We start from the raw sequence: 15,292 nt of genomic DNA, 5'->3' as shown, positions 1-15,292 counted from the left end.
TTTCTCAAGGACCTTTTTGCACTTTCTATACACTTTCTTACTTTTGTTTTCTTGATTGCTGCTGTGACTCCTGAATTTCCCCTCGGGGATAAATAAAGTATTTTCTATTCTATTCTATTCTATTCCATTCCCTGAGTGCAGCTGCATTCGTAATAAGGCTGAGGAATAAAACAAAACGAAGTAAAGCTCCCAAGCCTATTCTGATCCTGATGAGAAACAAAAATACACAGAATAAATATTTCTGTATTTTGTTTCCAGAGAAGTCAGCGTCAGTAAAACCACCTTTACCTTTAGGAGTGCTGTGAATGGGCTGTCTCTCATTGTTCCACTTGGGCTTGACGTCGATGTCATCATCTTCACTGTCAGAGGAGTGGGAGGAGGCGTAGGAAGAGCTGTGTTCATCCACTGACAACTCGCTGTCAGAGTCCGAGTCTGACAGGCGCAAGACAGACAGAAGATAAGAAAGATTAATCTTTAGAAATAAAATGCACAGCTAAATTAATTTTATACGAATGCATGAATGATTGAAAATTAATAAAGTAAAAGAATGAAAATAATCACCATCCACTTTGGTCCCCTTTCTGTGGAACAGAGGTCCGTCGAGGTCTGTGTGTCCTTTAGCTGTCCCCGAGGAGACACTGGGCTTCTGACCAGACTCCTCCCTTCATAGATACAGGTATGTTTTATATTTTCAACATGTTCTTATTAAAAAAAAACATTTATACAAGCTTCTAAATACAAACAAACTAAAAGCCAATAGGCTAGAAAAAAACAACATCCCTTATTGTAAGAATTATGCCTTTGAGCAGTTCCCAAGAATAATATGTTTTATGAAAATCAAAGGAAAGAAAACATCTGAATTTAAATGTGTGATGTTTCTGCATGTTTGTTGCTGGCATTATCTCCACTTTATTCATCTATTGTTTTTTCAAACACTAATTTTACAGAAATCTTGCTTATAGTGCTTAAATAAAGTTTTCCTTGTTCATATTTCCCAATCCCTTAGAGCAGAATTGTATAAGTTTTAGAAGAAATTAAGTTGTGCACATTTTTTCCCTTGTAGTATTACCAAGCAGCAACCTCCAGTCTAAGAATAAGAGACGATGCTGAAGTGCTAAAATCTGCTGTTTCTCGAGTGTCTGTTTGAGGTTGGCTTCATAAGTACCAGAGGTCACATACACACAACAAGCCAAAAATAAAAAGTTTTCAAAGCAGAAATTAACGTATTTACAGCCTGGTTCAAAAAAAGTCTCCTGTCTGAATTAATTTCACTTCACTCGGCACACACTGTACTTCTGTTTCAGAAACAGATGGCATCGAGGAGACTGCGTCCATTAATGAAACAGTTTATGAGTATTACCCTTGTTTTGTGTTGTCTAGAATGAGTAGAAAATCAGTACAGTGTTTAATTTCATGCGGCAAGGACAAGCAAGCCATTCATTTAATCAGTTAGTGATGACTTGTTCTTTAAGTCTCATTTAGCAAGACAGTCTTTATGAGCGTCAACTCTCTTTTATTTTATATTTCACAAAACACGACATTGACAGCACACAACAGCTCTGACTTTAATGCTTTGTGTAAAGTTATACATCAACATTTTTGAGGATGAGGTGATTGATAGATTAAGTAGAGAATATGTTTTAACATTGGAGTGGAGACTTAGATCACATGCATCTTAAAGTGTGGTTAAAATTTCACGTTTTTTTCCACACACATTTTTGACTTTATTCTGAAAAAACGTGATATTTTTTCATGCATTTTTAAATTTGACCCTAATGGTTTATTGTATGAACGTTTCACCTGCCAATTATTAAAATGTAATGATTGGTTAAAAACCTGTCATCTATTAACTTACATGTATACCTTTTGTCAAGATATTTCTTTATTATTTTTCTTTTTCTTTCTTTCTTTCTTTCTTTCTTTCTTTCCTTTTGTCTTTCTTCCTTTCTTTTTTCTTTCTTTCTTTTTTCTTTCTTTCTTTCCTTTGTTTTTCTTCCTTTCTTTCTTTCTTTCTTTCTTTCTTTCTTTCTTTCTTTCTTTCTTGTGTTGTCACTATCTTTCTACCTTTAAATTCGTTGTGTTTTGTGAAATGCTTTGTTTTGACCTTCGGGGCCAAAATTCCTCATGCAATAAAATCATATCATACCATTTAGTAAAAAATCATGCTCTATGCACTGAACACTAATGCCACTACATATTTGACACAGCATGCATGTAGAAAAGTAAGAAATAGAGCAGGAAATAGTAGATTAACTAAACTTGTCCTGTTAAACTGTTAAGCATCTGGTTACAGTGATAGTGGGTATAGTCTTAGTGTGTGTTCATGTTTTTGTTTATGATTAGATAAGGGGTTTGAGCCTAGGCAGACAAACAGGAGGGAGCACAAAGAAAAAACAGATAAAGAGGGGTTTAATGTACACTGGTCATGCTCTAACAGTGGAAGCAGCCATGCAGTCAGTGAGCATGCTGTACCTGAGTGTGTAAGCCATGTAGCTGCCGTGGCTCTTGGCTGACCTGAGTGTGCTCTCCAACGAGACAGTGGACTCGCCAATGCCTGAGCGGTACAGCGCACCATCTTCTGTGTACGTGTTGTTGCAATTAAGGGAGCGCTGTGAAGGAAGAGACACAAGAAATGAGACGGGGGAAAGCAGGGTGGAAAAGAAAAAAAAAATCATTTAATCAGTTCTGTTAAAACACCAGACGCTATCAGGATATGTCCGTCTACTCACTGTGAGCAGAGAGGCTCTTGTGGTGCTGGATTCATCTGGTATGCTCTTCTTCCCTGTGAAGAAGGTCTTCAGATTCCTCCTTACCTCTTTGTTAAAGATCACATGGAAGAAGAAGATGAAGACTCCCTGTAAAAGACAAGATTATTGATTATTAACCCTGCAGACATCTTGGAACCATCACTTGTTATCTTCTCCTAGAAGTGATGCAGATTCTTTCACATTTCTCTGTAGGAATTACTTTTTGTAACTGTTCCTTCGTTTTCAGTTTTGGGTGACCTTAGCTTTTTTCTCTTAGCCTTGTTTTCAGGCTCTACACTTTGAAAGATAATAAAGAGCAGATTTTATGAATAAAATCATAACTGACAGTAATATTAGTCTGAGTTACCTGCAGACAGCTGAAGACAGCAAACAGGTAGTGGAAGGTCAATACGTCACTGTTGACAGCCATCAGCCCAAGCAGCCAGGTCGCACAGATGAGTAACAGTAACAGGAAGGCCATTCGAAGTGCAGGACTGAGGAGAGAGACATTGAACAGTCAGGTTCTTCTTCAGTGTCCACACAGTTACTCAAAAAATAAAGTGTTCTGACATTCTTTTGATTTTTTTTTGCCTGAAAATGAATAATTTATATCATAAAACTTACATCGCCCCTGATTTCTCCACAGCCTTCTGCCTGCGTCCACATGAGGCTTTAGCAGCCAGGAGGAAGATCACTATGTTCACCTTTTAGGAAGACGGGAAAGGAGATTAATGAACAGACACATGGACAGCAAACTAACAATTCAGCTTGTTTGGTTGTCTTACCAGCACAACTACAAATATGGGTCCTGCAAAACTCCAGATGAGTGTGTCATGGACAGAGAGCCAGCAGAAATCTGGATTTCCATAACCCTGTGGGTCCAGACCTACTGCCAGACCTACACACGCAGAAATTCAAACATCTCAGACCAAATATTATATATATAAAAATATCTTGTAAATGCCAAAAGCAGTGTTAATTTCACAACTTACAAATAAAGTAGAATATAGATTTTTTTTAAATGGAACAAAGTGAAAATAAATACCTATAATCAATCAAAAATGTGAAGTATTTGTGGACCTTTAAATCTTGAATATCTTGTACAAACATTTAGAAAAGCCTCAATTTCCTGCTGGCTTATTATTTGCTGATTTTCCCCCATCTTTAATAGAAAGAGTGATCTTTGATTTTAAACCGCCTCGTGACAGAACTCTGTGGGTTTCTGTCAATGGCATCTTATCAGACTTCTTCACCATTTCCACAGGCTCACCACAAGGGGGCATCCTTTCCCCGCCCCTCTTCGTTATGGACACTGATGCTCTTAGGAGGGCAGCTATCTGGTCTGGGGTCCAGTGTCGGACCATGACTCATTTTGTGACGTGACAACAACTTTTTGGGATCAAATGTCTCAAAAACCAATTTGATTTAATACGTAAAGTGGAGGCAGACACAGAGTGCGTCATACATAGTAAAAATATGGAGATCGTAAGGTTGTTCAAATACCAGGGCAACACTGAGGCCGTGACGAGGGGACAACAGAGAATTTATCTTTTAAGGAAAATGACCTCTTTCTCAGTCAGACCAGTAATACTTTGTTGTTGATGTTGTTGTTGTTGTTTTTATCAAGCCTCCTTTGTTTTTTCTTGATCTGTTGGTTCTACAAGCTCGCTGTCAAAGACAGAAACAGTTAAAATCTATTCCAAGATGATCAGCGTAAAAAAGAGAGATTTACACTCTCAGTGTCCCGTAACGATAGCACTGTGTTAGCAACAAAACTCTCTTTATATGCTGCCAAAGAGGGCCTGTATGATAACGTGTTTTTATTCTTCAGAGATTTCACAACAAGAAATACTCATCAGAGAAGACAAACTGAACATGAGTTCTTCTGTTGCTGTGTGTCTGAGTTTTTGTTGTTTTGGTCTCACCTGTGATAATAGCAGGGATTCCCCAGCCGATGGCGTAGTAGAACCTCATGTGTCCATGGTTGATGTTTCGGAGCTCAGTCAGCATGCGGTAGATGTGTAACCCCTCGACAAACATCCAGGCAAAGGTACACAGGTAGAAGTATTGGAGAAGGATGGCTATCACTGTACATACAAACTGGAGGGAGAGAAAATGGCACAGAGACAGAATGAGTGAGAATTGGTTTATAGAAAACAGGAATCCAGATCATTTCTCCAGTACTTTATTTTCAAATGATTATTTCCAGCAGCTTTTCCTCTTTGTTCTTCCAACCACTGCTCAGCTGTGAGTTATCAGGTCTATCAGTTAACCAAATAAACAAATGGATGCTGTGTTTATTCCTCTTCAGCCTGTTTTTAATAGTTCCAAATGAAATCTGTGTTGATGGTGGACTATTTGTGCAAACAAAAAAAATCTGGTGAATGTCTTAAAATATCTCAGGTTGGAGAAAATGGTGAATGACTTTTTACCAGTTTTGTTGTGTCATTGTATTGTGTATAAACACAATATTTTTTGTAACACTATACTGATTGATTCAGATCTAACCTGTCCTGACACTCTGCATTAACTGTGTCTAAGTGTTGGTGTTCATCGCTGCTGAGATCAGAGCGAAAGACAGACAGACACTACTTTGACAAGGTTAAAATCCTGCAGATTCCCCCAGGCACACAGTACCAGCATTCCACAGTTACAACACCCACACCCACACACCCAAATGCAACCACACACTCACACACCCACACACAGGTACTAAAGTACCATAAAAAGAATAAAAAACAGTTGAAACCTTCATCTGTTCCTGTTTTTTTCTTTTAATTAACTAATTAATTACACAATTATTTTTTACGCCACACTTCAGCTCCTGGCAAAATGCTGAATAGACAGGAGTTTGACAAAAATCGTCTGTCCTGTTCAGGTGATATGATGGCTTGGGTTGGTTGTTTACAAACATGGATGAAATTCAGAGCTTATCTTATCTTATGATCAGATAACAATGAGATACAGCCTCTGAAAAATCTTTCTGTGAATACAGTCCCAGGACATTTTAGATATGTCTTTGTACCCAGATATGGATTATCAGTTGTTAGGCAGTCTGTGTTGCTTCTGTCAGTTCATTTTGGTGAACAATAAGACCCTATTGTTATGAACCTATGAGGTCATCACTGAGGCAGTTTATAAAATAAACTTAATGACCAGGTTTGTCATACAGCTATGCAACGTTGTTACTTCCTTTAGGTCTCTGATCACTTTTAATAAAGCTGGAGCCAAAACGTAACATCTGGTAGATAGCTGAGGGTTGGTCATGACTACCAAACAGATGATCGTTTCATGCCTCATGTGACTTCACATCTGGTTCAGCCAGACTGAACGGAGCTGACACATCAATTTTTAAGTTGCACTGTGAAAAAAAAAACTTACCATGCTGGTCTAATGAATTGTGTGTTTAAATTGTAAACATAAAATAAACAGTTTACAACTGATTTGATGATTTACAACAGACAGCCATAAAATGCACTGTTTGTAAACTTCAAGACTTATTTTCCACTTTGTGTCAACTTTTGTATGACATTAAAAAAACGTGATTTTGAGAAACAGAGCAAAATATTTTTTTTTTCATGATGAAATTAGAGATTTGATCTAATATATCGCGACACCCATAATTTATCTGACAAGGTAAATATTTGACTTGCTAGCAAGATGAATTCTGAGGTGTGGTGCATTTTTTTAAGGCATCTTTTCTGCCTATTTTGGTCACAACAATTTTTTTTAAGTGATGTATCATTAAATTTCTACCATCTTACTTGTTCGGACAAGAAACATAGATCATTATGTCACACTACAACATGGCTCTTTGTCTATGAGTCTCATATCTAACTGCAGAAATCTTGGTGCCATTTTTGATATGAAACCAGACCAGTCTGATATATTTTTTGCCAGGTATGTTTAAAACTGTGAGGCAGGATGTTTAGGACAGAGGTCTGCAACCTGCGACTCCGGAGCCTCAATGCGGCTCTGTGACTCCTTTGCTGTGGCTCCCTGTAGATTTGAAAAAATATTAATGAAATACAGATTCTAATTTATTATTTTATTATTAATTAATTATTTGTCTTATTATTTATTTATTTATTTTTTCAACTTTTTGTAATTTTTTTTATATTCATTTTTTGTAGACTTTTTACAAATTTTGAGATAAATGTTTTAATCAATTCGAATTTTTAAATTTCACTTTTTTTCCAATATCTGCATACTTTTTCATTTTTTTGTAAATAATTCAAAACGAAGCAAATTTGTTAAAAGACAGTTTTTAAAATTTTCTTTTGCAAATTTATGACATTTTTTAACAGTTTTGAAATTTCCAAATTTTTCGATTTCAGCCATTTTTTTTAATTTTTTTTTTATTTAATTTTCTGAAAAAAAATCACAATCTTACTGAAATATCTTAAATTTTGCAAATTTATGAATTATGATATTACTTAGTTTTAGATTTTTTTAACGTTGCTAATATAATGAATTTTTTTTAAAAGGGACATAACATTTACAATCTTATAAACACAAAATTTTCTTGTTTTGATAATTCAGTAGAGTAGATTTTGTGGCTCCTGAATGTCTTTAATCCAGGTGGAGCTGAGGCTAAATGGCTCCTATGAAGATAAAGGTTACAGACCCCTGGTCTAGGATCTGTACCTTCCTGTCCCTCGAGACCATGATTTATGTGCAATGCAAGACATATACCTGCTTGAGCAGAGAATAGAATATAAGTTAGGTATGATAACTATAAACCTGCCTAGGCTACTTCCTCTCCAGGTGCCACACGCTAATTTTCAAATGCTGTTAAACTCAACCAAACCTTTCCCATTTAAAACCATCATTTTCAATCAACCAGCCAGATTAGACCAAGAAATACACTCAAGATTATTACTCAAGCCAGCACTCTGTCAAAAGATAACTGTGTTGTAGACTCTGTGTTCAATCACCAATCATGAGGAGCAGTAATTAAGCTGAAGTAAGCTGACAACATTCTTTCAAAATTACAGTTGTTGGAACGAATGGGACCCTGCATCAACGTAATTTCTCAGGGACAAAAGTTATCTGAATTACTAACCATCAACAAAGATCACGTATTGTAACTTCACATCACAGCTTTAGACTATGAGAGTGTTTTACAGATAGAGTAGTGTGTATCTCTGTACATCCTTTGTCCTGTTGGATAAACTTGAAGTTGAAAGCTACTTACTGGATTGTCGGTCTGATTGATGCCAAGCAGGAAAACAAGCTCAGAGAAGAACAGCGCTGCCACCAGGTTTCTGTGAATTGCATGGAGGTTGGAGCGCAGCCGACGCAAGAGGCACAGCAAGATGAAGGTGAGCAGGAGGAGGAACAGAGAGACCGATAATGTTGCGTAGGTGACGATCTTCAGGGGCAGGACATCACCATTCTGTAAAAAGGAGGAGATTGTTTACGTTAAAAGGCGGGACGAGAAATTAACCTAAATAAACGAAATATGAACTATCTTTCAAACAATACCTCTCTCTTTGAAATGTCCATGAGCACAGCAAAGCTGGTCATGTGGTTACACTGACAGCTGATGTGGCTGTTGTTCCTGTTCAGCACCTCACAACCTTTAGAGGACCAGCCACCTGTCCCTCCAATCCTAGTAAACACCAAGGAATAGATTAAAACACAAGTACAGAAAAGGGTAAATAGAAAATTAATTCTCCTTTGTCTTCATAAGAAAAACTGATTTTCAACAAACTCACCCGAGCGAGTGGTTCCAGAAAACACAGACTGGTTTGGTTCTTTCCTCTGTCTCAAGCAAGGTGTACTCCAAGGTGACAGGAGGTTCCAGGACGGGTGGAAGAGGGGGACCTTCATAGTGCACCGTGGCGCTTACAACAGCTGTGTTGATAACTGGACGGTTTGGAAGCCTGAAGAGACAATAACAATTTCAAACAGAGAGTTTAGGTACACAGAAAACAAAAAGCAATCAGTGACCTACAGATGGAAAATCTACATAGGCTTTCTTTTGTTTTTACTGACATGAAATGTGTTAGACCTGACCAAGAGTTGTTTACATCTGGACATATCAAAACTTATATTTTATTTCAGTTATCATACAAGAAAACACTCTTGACAACATTTTATTACTTCAGACAAATCCAGAATACTGAAATCTTTATTTATATTTATCAAGGGATGGGTACTGAATGAGGTTCTTTGATAGGTACGGACCGAATTCTGTCAAAAGTACCAGGTACTGATTCACGTAGAATCAAAAGGTACCATGTTTAGGTACCTAAATGCATCCTTGCAAGTGTGAGGGTGTGGAAGAGTAGGCAATTTTCCATGCTGGACATGAACACAGCATTATAGGGTTATATATTGAAGAATGAATATGTTTAATTGAAAAATATTTATATGTTATTGTCAAAAAATGATATTTTATACCACATAAACATTAAAAAAGTATCAAAAATTGGTACCGTTGAGTACCGGTACCGATTGCCAGGTACTCTGCATTGGTACTGTATCGTTTCGAATGCTAAAGGTACCCATCACTACATTTATTTATACTTGTTGGGAAGCATGTGGTTCATTGCCTTCTCTGTTGACAAAATACACTTAACTGCCTTCTTGGGTAGAAAAAACACACTTGGCTAGTTAATACTGAAACTAACTCAAGTAGTCTGTTTGAAGGATATATAACATGCCAGTTTCCATGTCCAAAGTGCTCTCTTGAGAGGTAAACCACATGCTAAAGTGCCCTAAAACATGTGGAACTTAGTGCCCTCTGCAGTAGCAAGTGCCTTTTTTTCTTTTCACCTCAGCTCTTAAAAAGTATGTGCACGCCACTGGTCCAACACAATATGTCAACCCCAATTTCTGTCTATTTGACATTGGTAAAGTTGCGAATGAGCCTTGAATAAAACATATCAGCTGTCTACCTTAGACTTCTGCGGTCAGGATCGTATCTTTCTGGGAGGAGAGTCCCCAGTGATTTGTACACTATCACAACCGCAACTGGCAGAGGAGCAGCTGGAGCAAGATGTCGGGGTTTCCTATCAGCCGCTGTGTTCTCCTCCGCCTGGGGGGCGTCGGTCTGAGTAGAAGGGTCTGGAGTGTGTTCTGAGGAGGGTGAAGGCGTAGTTAAACAGTGCTCCAACTGTGAGGCATGAGAGGAAAGATTATAAGTTGTGTTGGTTGTGTTCATACCTCTGTGGCCAAGATTGAACTGTGGAAAGTGGATTGAGGACCCAAGCTCCCTGGAGTAGTCCTCCTGAATGTTGTTGAATTGAGGTAATGTTGCTTTTTCGGAGTCTGACACATCCAAGTAATCCACAGTGAGAACTAGATAAAAAAGGAAAGAGGTAGAAGGATTAGACCAATCAGGTTTCAGTATGTGTCTTGATACAAAAAAAAACGTAACTAAAACAACTCACTCATGTTTTCAGTGACAATGGTGAAGGGTTTCAGGTAGGTCTTCCTGACGTTCTGAGCTAATGTGTTGGCGTAGTCTTCAAAGTTGCGGAGCAGGTGGGCAGTGCCGCCGTCAGTCCTCTGCATGTGCTCCCAGTGCTCCTTGTTGTCAGGATGTAGTAAGGCACTGCCTGCACGCACCAAGTTCTGGGGAAAGACACAGTTGATTAAACAACAACTGAACCATTTCATGTCATATAAATGCAGGATTTATTTTAATTTACAGTATCAAAATATAAAAGTTGGAACATCACCCACAGAGGGCAGTGTGCAGTGCAACAACACTGTTATCTAAAGTTAAGTTTTGATACAGTTTTTCTCTCTACCTCATTGAACTCTGCATCCCTCATAGCAGTCAGCTTGAATCCTTCCTGTTGGTTCTCGTGCTGCAGGATGTGGTTCAAAAGCTGGGCGGCTGTCTTCACGTCATTTCCATAATAATGCTCTGTGTTATTGGTGGCGCTGTAAAGCAAACGCACGAGGAGCTTGGAGTGTTCGCTGTCCATCCTTGAAGTGTTGCGCCGCAGGTCTTCATTCTAGGAGAGGAGAGAAGGAAAAGTGTTAAAAAAACTGTAACAAACAGATCAAGATAATAAAAGGCTGGTGGAGGCAGAAAGCAAGATTGGATCAAGCCAAAACCAAAAGAAGTGGTGTTTTGAGAAGTCAATGCCCAAAGCATTTTGAGTTTAGGCTCAAAAAGAGAAACGTTCTTTCAAGATCTGCTGGAGACTTCAATAAAAATCAAAATGGACTAAGTATTTTAGAAACAAACACTTAAAATCAACTTAGCTTTGGGTAAAGACAGAACTGTAGGTTAAAAGTTAACCAGTTAAACTTTAAATATTTCTTTCATAGAGTCAAACATCGCAGACTATGATGGTACAAATGTTGTTATATTTACTGACCAGCTTCTTCAGATGGGAAAAGGTGACTGTGGTGCAGTTGAAGAGATCGGGTGACAGCCAACCCTTCTCATCACTGCAGTGGCGAACAGCAGTACCTTAAATTACAACAAAAAAATCACTTCAGTTAACACACACACGCAGACACACACAACCTCTACAAACATCTCTACCATGTGATTGATCTTGATGAGAACTTCATTATAAGTAACCTAAAACTTGTTGTTACCTGATGGGATGTAAAAACACTCACCTATGGATCCTTTGGGACAGTTCATGGCTGCAGGTCTCCCAAATTTGGTCTTGGGCCACCAAATGCCCGAGTCAAACGCTTTGGGACAGCCTTCATACACCACTGTAAAGGAAACGCAAACATTGATTCTCTGCATTCTCATAGACACATTTTTACATCAGGCAGGTTTTGGGCGCTGAGACCGTTATTGGGATTATGTGCATTGAAGCTGAATCCCTATTGGATCTATACGTCTATGATAAAGGGACCTGCAAGGTGTATTTTTTTGTTGACGTGTTTGTGGCTCCTTACTTGCACAGTTCAACATTTGTGTCCACTAACTCTTGCTTATCTTTACTTTTCTGTTTTTAGAGCCAACTCCAGACATGACAGATCAGAGACCTGCAACAGAGGGTCACGCTGTAAAGACTTCCCTTCAAGAAAAACAAAGTTCTGGCCAATGTCATTATGTCATTTTCACTTTCGTTTTCATCCCTCTATCCATGAAATGGAGTCATGATCTCTGACTTTTATTTCAGAAAAAATAAAAGTTTCCTCTACCTATGGAAAATGTAAATAAAACAAGCATGTGGGTTTTTGTTTGATGTAACAGTGACATTATCAAAACACCCTGAGAACAATTAAAAGTCCAAACATTTTCCTAAACTTGAATTTGCTTCATATGAAGTCAAACAGAAAGCATATTGATGTTTCTTTTTGGCTTTCTTTTCTTTTTAGTTTTATTTTATTGTGGACGCCAGTATCACTGCCAAGTTGGCCCAACAGCCAGACTTTCCTCTGCTGCTTGACTGGTCGGCTACAATGATGTGAAGTCAAGGCAACAGCGGCGTCAGAAGATGTGAGTGACACTATTTGTCTGCTTTGACTCCCAAGATCACTTTGTGAGTCTCAATGTTTCGTCCCACTTCCTGCACATTTTTTTTTCTCGCTGTCTGTTCAGTCTTTCCCAGGGTAAAGAGAAGTGAATGAATGAAAGAAAGAATGAATACAACATGCATACATAAATGAATGGATTTTCTAGTGTCTTCCTTGCATTTAGCAGGTCTTTAGTTGATTAAAACAACAACAGCATGAAACAGAGTAGCAAAAGGTGAGGGTTATTCTGCCTTTCTGATGATTTTCTTTATTTGTCATGTAGAAATCGAATCAAAATTTCAATTGCATTTCATGAAAACATTAAATCATAATGCTGGTTTGCCCGGGAAATGCAGTATAAAGCATATTTGTCAACCAGAGTTCAATTCTTGTTCTCGCTGCACAAAAATGCAGATATCTCCTAATTTAAATACTTTAAATTAACAGTCAATAGTCAGCTGACCACCGGTGATGAGAGCTAAAATGTGTTAACGATGGATTTTGCTCTGCCTGCTTCTGCTCTCCATACCTCAGAACTTGCTGATGCATGAATCATCATCACCTGTACACATTAAACAATCACTTCCCACACTAAAATCCAAGCCTCGCTAACAGAATGTACAAGTACAAGTTATGAAAATGTTTTTTTTTCAGTACATTTTAGTGTAACTGTTTCAGTATCCACTGTTTATTGTATTTCCAGTATTAATTTTCTTCATCTGAGAATTCTCCTCAAAGTTAGACTGTCATCTGGAAAAACAGAATAAAGAAAATTCAATTCTAATGCACGCTACATCATCATATATTTATTCACGTACCTTCACATCCAGCAGGAGTGACTTCAGCGAAGGGGTTATCACAGCGGTTACACTGACGACCGATGACTCCTCCTTTACAAGGACACTGCCCAGTAATAGGGTCACATGTTCGAGACTCAGAGCCAACAGCGAAGCACTCACATGGGTAGCATGTGTCTTCACCTTCTGGTTGATAGTGGTTTTCCTGCAAGAATAGGGGACAAAAAGCTTGAAGGAAGGCCATTTATTTAGCTTGGCTGTAAACTTGTGTATGAGGCTATCTTAAAGAAAGGCAACAGAAACTTTTCAGGACAGATACAGAATTGTTTTTCAGTGTTTGTTCCCTCAAAAACATGCTGGTATAAGTTAGTAGGAGTTATTTGTGTCTTTACCTTGCAGTGACACTCTCCACTGGTCTTGTTGCAGTCTTTATGGAATCCCCTGCTGGTGTCACAGTTACAGGGTCCACACATTGGACTGCCCCACCAACCTTGGGGACATGGCTTCTCCACTCTGACATAAAAGATAGGGACACATTTAAACTATCAAGTTATGAAAAAGTAATGATGACGATGAGTGGTGGACGGGCTGTCGTCATCTATTTTCTTATGGACCTTTTTGCACTTTCTATACACTTTCTTAGTTTTGTTTTCTTGATTGCTGCTGTGACTCCTGAATTTCCCCTCGGGGATAAATAAAGTATTTTCTATTCTATTCTATTCTATTCTATTCTATTCTATTCTATTCTATTCTATGATCGATAATGAACATCAAAAATCACTATCCTCAAAATATTCTGCTTGGCTAAACTAAAGCTATTTAGCTCAGTTCTGTTGACCTGTTGGCTTATTTTTTGTTTGTTGCTGTTTCAAAAAGAGAAATCTAAAAGTCTTTGCAATCTCTGCTATCTGCTGCTAGCAGCTTTTACTGTTGTAGTCACGGTTGCATTTGTTGTGCTTCCTGTTTCAGTCAGCTTGCATCCTGATTGGCTGGTGACATTTTGCAGATAGTAAGCTCAGCCTCGGGGTTCTCACACAACACAATTTTTGATCAAAAATATTGAAAATATTTAGGCTTTATTATTTTAAGTCAGAGTAATCCCACAAGAGAGTTTGGCAAGATAATCTGTAGAACCATAAACAGGGTAATACCATGGGCTAAGATAAGGGCATTGTCCCACTGCTGGCAGAGAGTACCAAGACACTGATTGTAATGGACTGGACTGGGTCGGAGTCCAGGGCTGTATTTCAAATCCAGTCTGTCCAAGACCTACGCTAATTTTCTGTTGTCAGCCAATGAAAGATTTATGGGAAGTACGCACGCTGGAGCCAAAGAATAAATTTCAGTGATGACCACACTTTGGTCAAACACTATAACCCGCTCTCTGCAAAGAGTCATACCCTGAAGGTACACAGATACACAGAGCCCCAACAATGGGTGGACTTCATGAACTTGTTGGAGCAGTTTAGCTTTTTAAAAAAAGTCTGTTTTTTTCTTTTATATTGTGAAGACTGGCAGAGAGCACACTACTCAAAAACTGACTAAAAGGGAAAAATGTAGTAAAGTTGCAAAAGCAACAGGAGTGACAGCAGAAAGGATTGTTGAGAGGAGCCAATTCAAGAACTTGAGAGAGCTTCATGAAGAGTGGGCTGAGGCTGGTGTCAGGACCCTGGACTGTATAATAAATGGATGTAGTCTCTGTGACATCATCCATCTGTTCTGGATACAGAGTAATGAAGCCAGTTGTTGGCAGAGGCCATGTTGCTGACTAAAAAAAAAAACAGGCTTTGAGCCGCCTAGCTAACAACTGACCAACAGACCAACAGAGAATCCTGGGTCTATTGTTAAGAGCTACCCAACCCAAAAACAACCTGGAGGCCCCTGGCAAAAAACCCAGGTTCACAAGGAATCCAGCATCATGTCTAAGACAGGAAATTATAAAAAGACTGAAGAATAGGGACATTCATAACTGACTTTCTTAAAACTCACCAACAGGAAAAATTTGCACGCAAGAAAGTATTTCTTATCCTTTTCTTTCAGTTGAGTTCAGTAGAGTTCAGTTGTAGGTAAGGACACTTACTTGTTTTCACAGTACTGTCCATAGTGGTTCTGTCCACACTCACAGGTGTAGCCATGGGAAGAACTCGGTTTGCGGATGCAGGTGGAAACATGCTCACAAGGGTTGAGCTGGCAAGCATCCACACACTCCCTACCGAAAAATCCTGCAAAGCAAAGGGACGAATGAGAGCAGTGACACTTCACCTTACCCAAATGACTAACGCCAAATGTCACTGGATTGGT

The 15,292-nt window shown here is 38.5% G+C and overlaps 1 protein-coding gene across 2 annotated transcripts in view; it reads right to left on the bottom strand.

Annotated features, from left to right (window-relative positions):
• The window catches only part of celsr1a (cadherin EGF LAG seven-pass G-type receptor 1a), an 81,207-nt gene that overhangs the window by 3,973 nt on the left and 61,942 nt on the right, over positions 1-15,292 (bottom strand). Inside the window, exons 14-33 of one of the 2 annotated variants that reach the window (XM_074698207.1) lie at positions 15,072-15,213; positions 13,384-13,504; positions 13,013-13,196; positions 11,340-11,441; positions 11,090-11,184; positions 10,511-10,720; positions 10,148-10,331; positions 9,921-10,055; positions 9,653-9,833; positions 8,468-8,635; positions 8,235-8,361; positions 7,945-8,145; positions 4,673-4,847; positions 3,533-3,645; positions 3,372-3,451; positions 3,115-3,241; positions 2,730-2,855; positions 2,473-2,609; positions 562-662; positions 289-432 (exon numbers count right to left, since the gene is read on the bottom strand). In XM_074698207.1, coding sequence (XP_074554308.1) covers positions 289-432; positions 562-662; positions 2,473-2,609; positions 2,730-2,855; positions 3,115-3,241; positions 3,372-3,451; positions 3,533-3,645; positions 4,673-4,847; positions 7,945-8,145; positions 8,235-8,361; positions 8,468-8,635; positions 9,653-9,833; positions 9,921-10,055; positions 10,148-10,331; positions 10,511-10,720; positions 11,090-11,184; positions 11,340-11,441; positions 13,013-13,196; positions 13,384-13,504; positions 15,072-15,213 — 2,853 coding nt within the window. The remainder of the gene's footprint in view (positions 1-288; positions 433-561; positions 663-2,472; positions 2,610-2,729; positions 2,856-3,114; positions 3,242-3,371; positions 3,452-3,532; positions 3,646-4,672; positions 4,848-7,944; positions 8,146-8,234; positions 8,362-8,467; positions 8,636-9,652; positions 9,834-9,920; positions 10,056-10,147; positions 10,332-10,510; positions 10,721-11,089; positions 11,185-11,339; positions 11,442-13,012; positions 13,197-13,383; positions 13,505-15,071; positions 15,214-15,292) is intronic. The other variant, XM_074698208.1, reaches the window with a different exon arrangement.

Source organism: Halichoeres trimaculatus, unplaced genomic scaffold, assembly GCF_033239565.1.
Source record: "Halichoeres trimaculatus isolate MK-OKI-2021-1 unplaced genomic scaffold, fHalTri1.1 fHalTri1_scaffold_21, whole genome shotgun sequence".
Lineage (NCBI taxonomy): Eukaryota > Metazoa > Chordata > Actinopteri > Labriformes > Labridae > Halichoeres > Halichoeres trimaculatus.
This window is presented reverse-complemented; position numbering and strand designations above follow the sequence as displayed.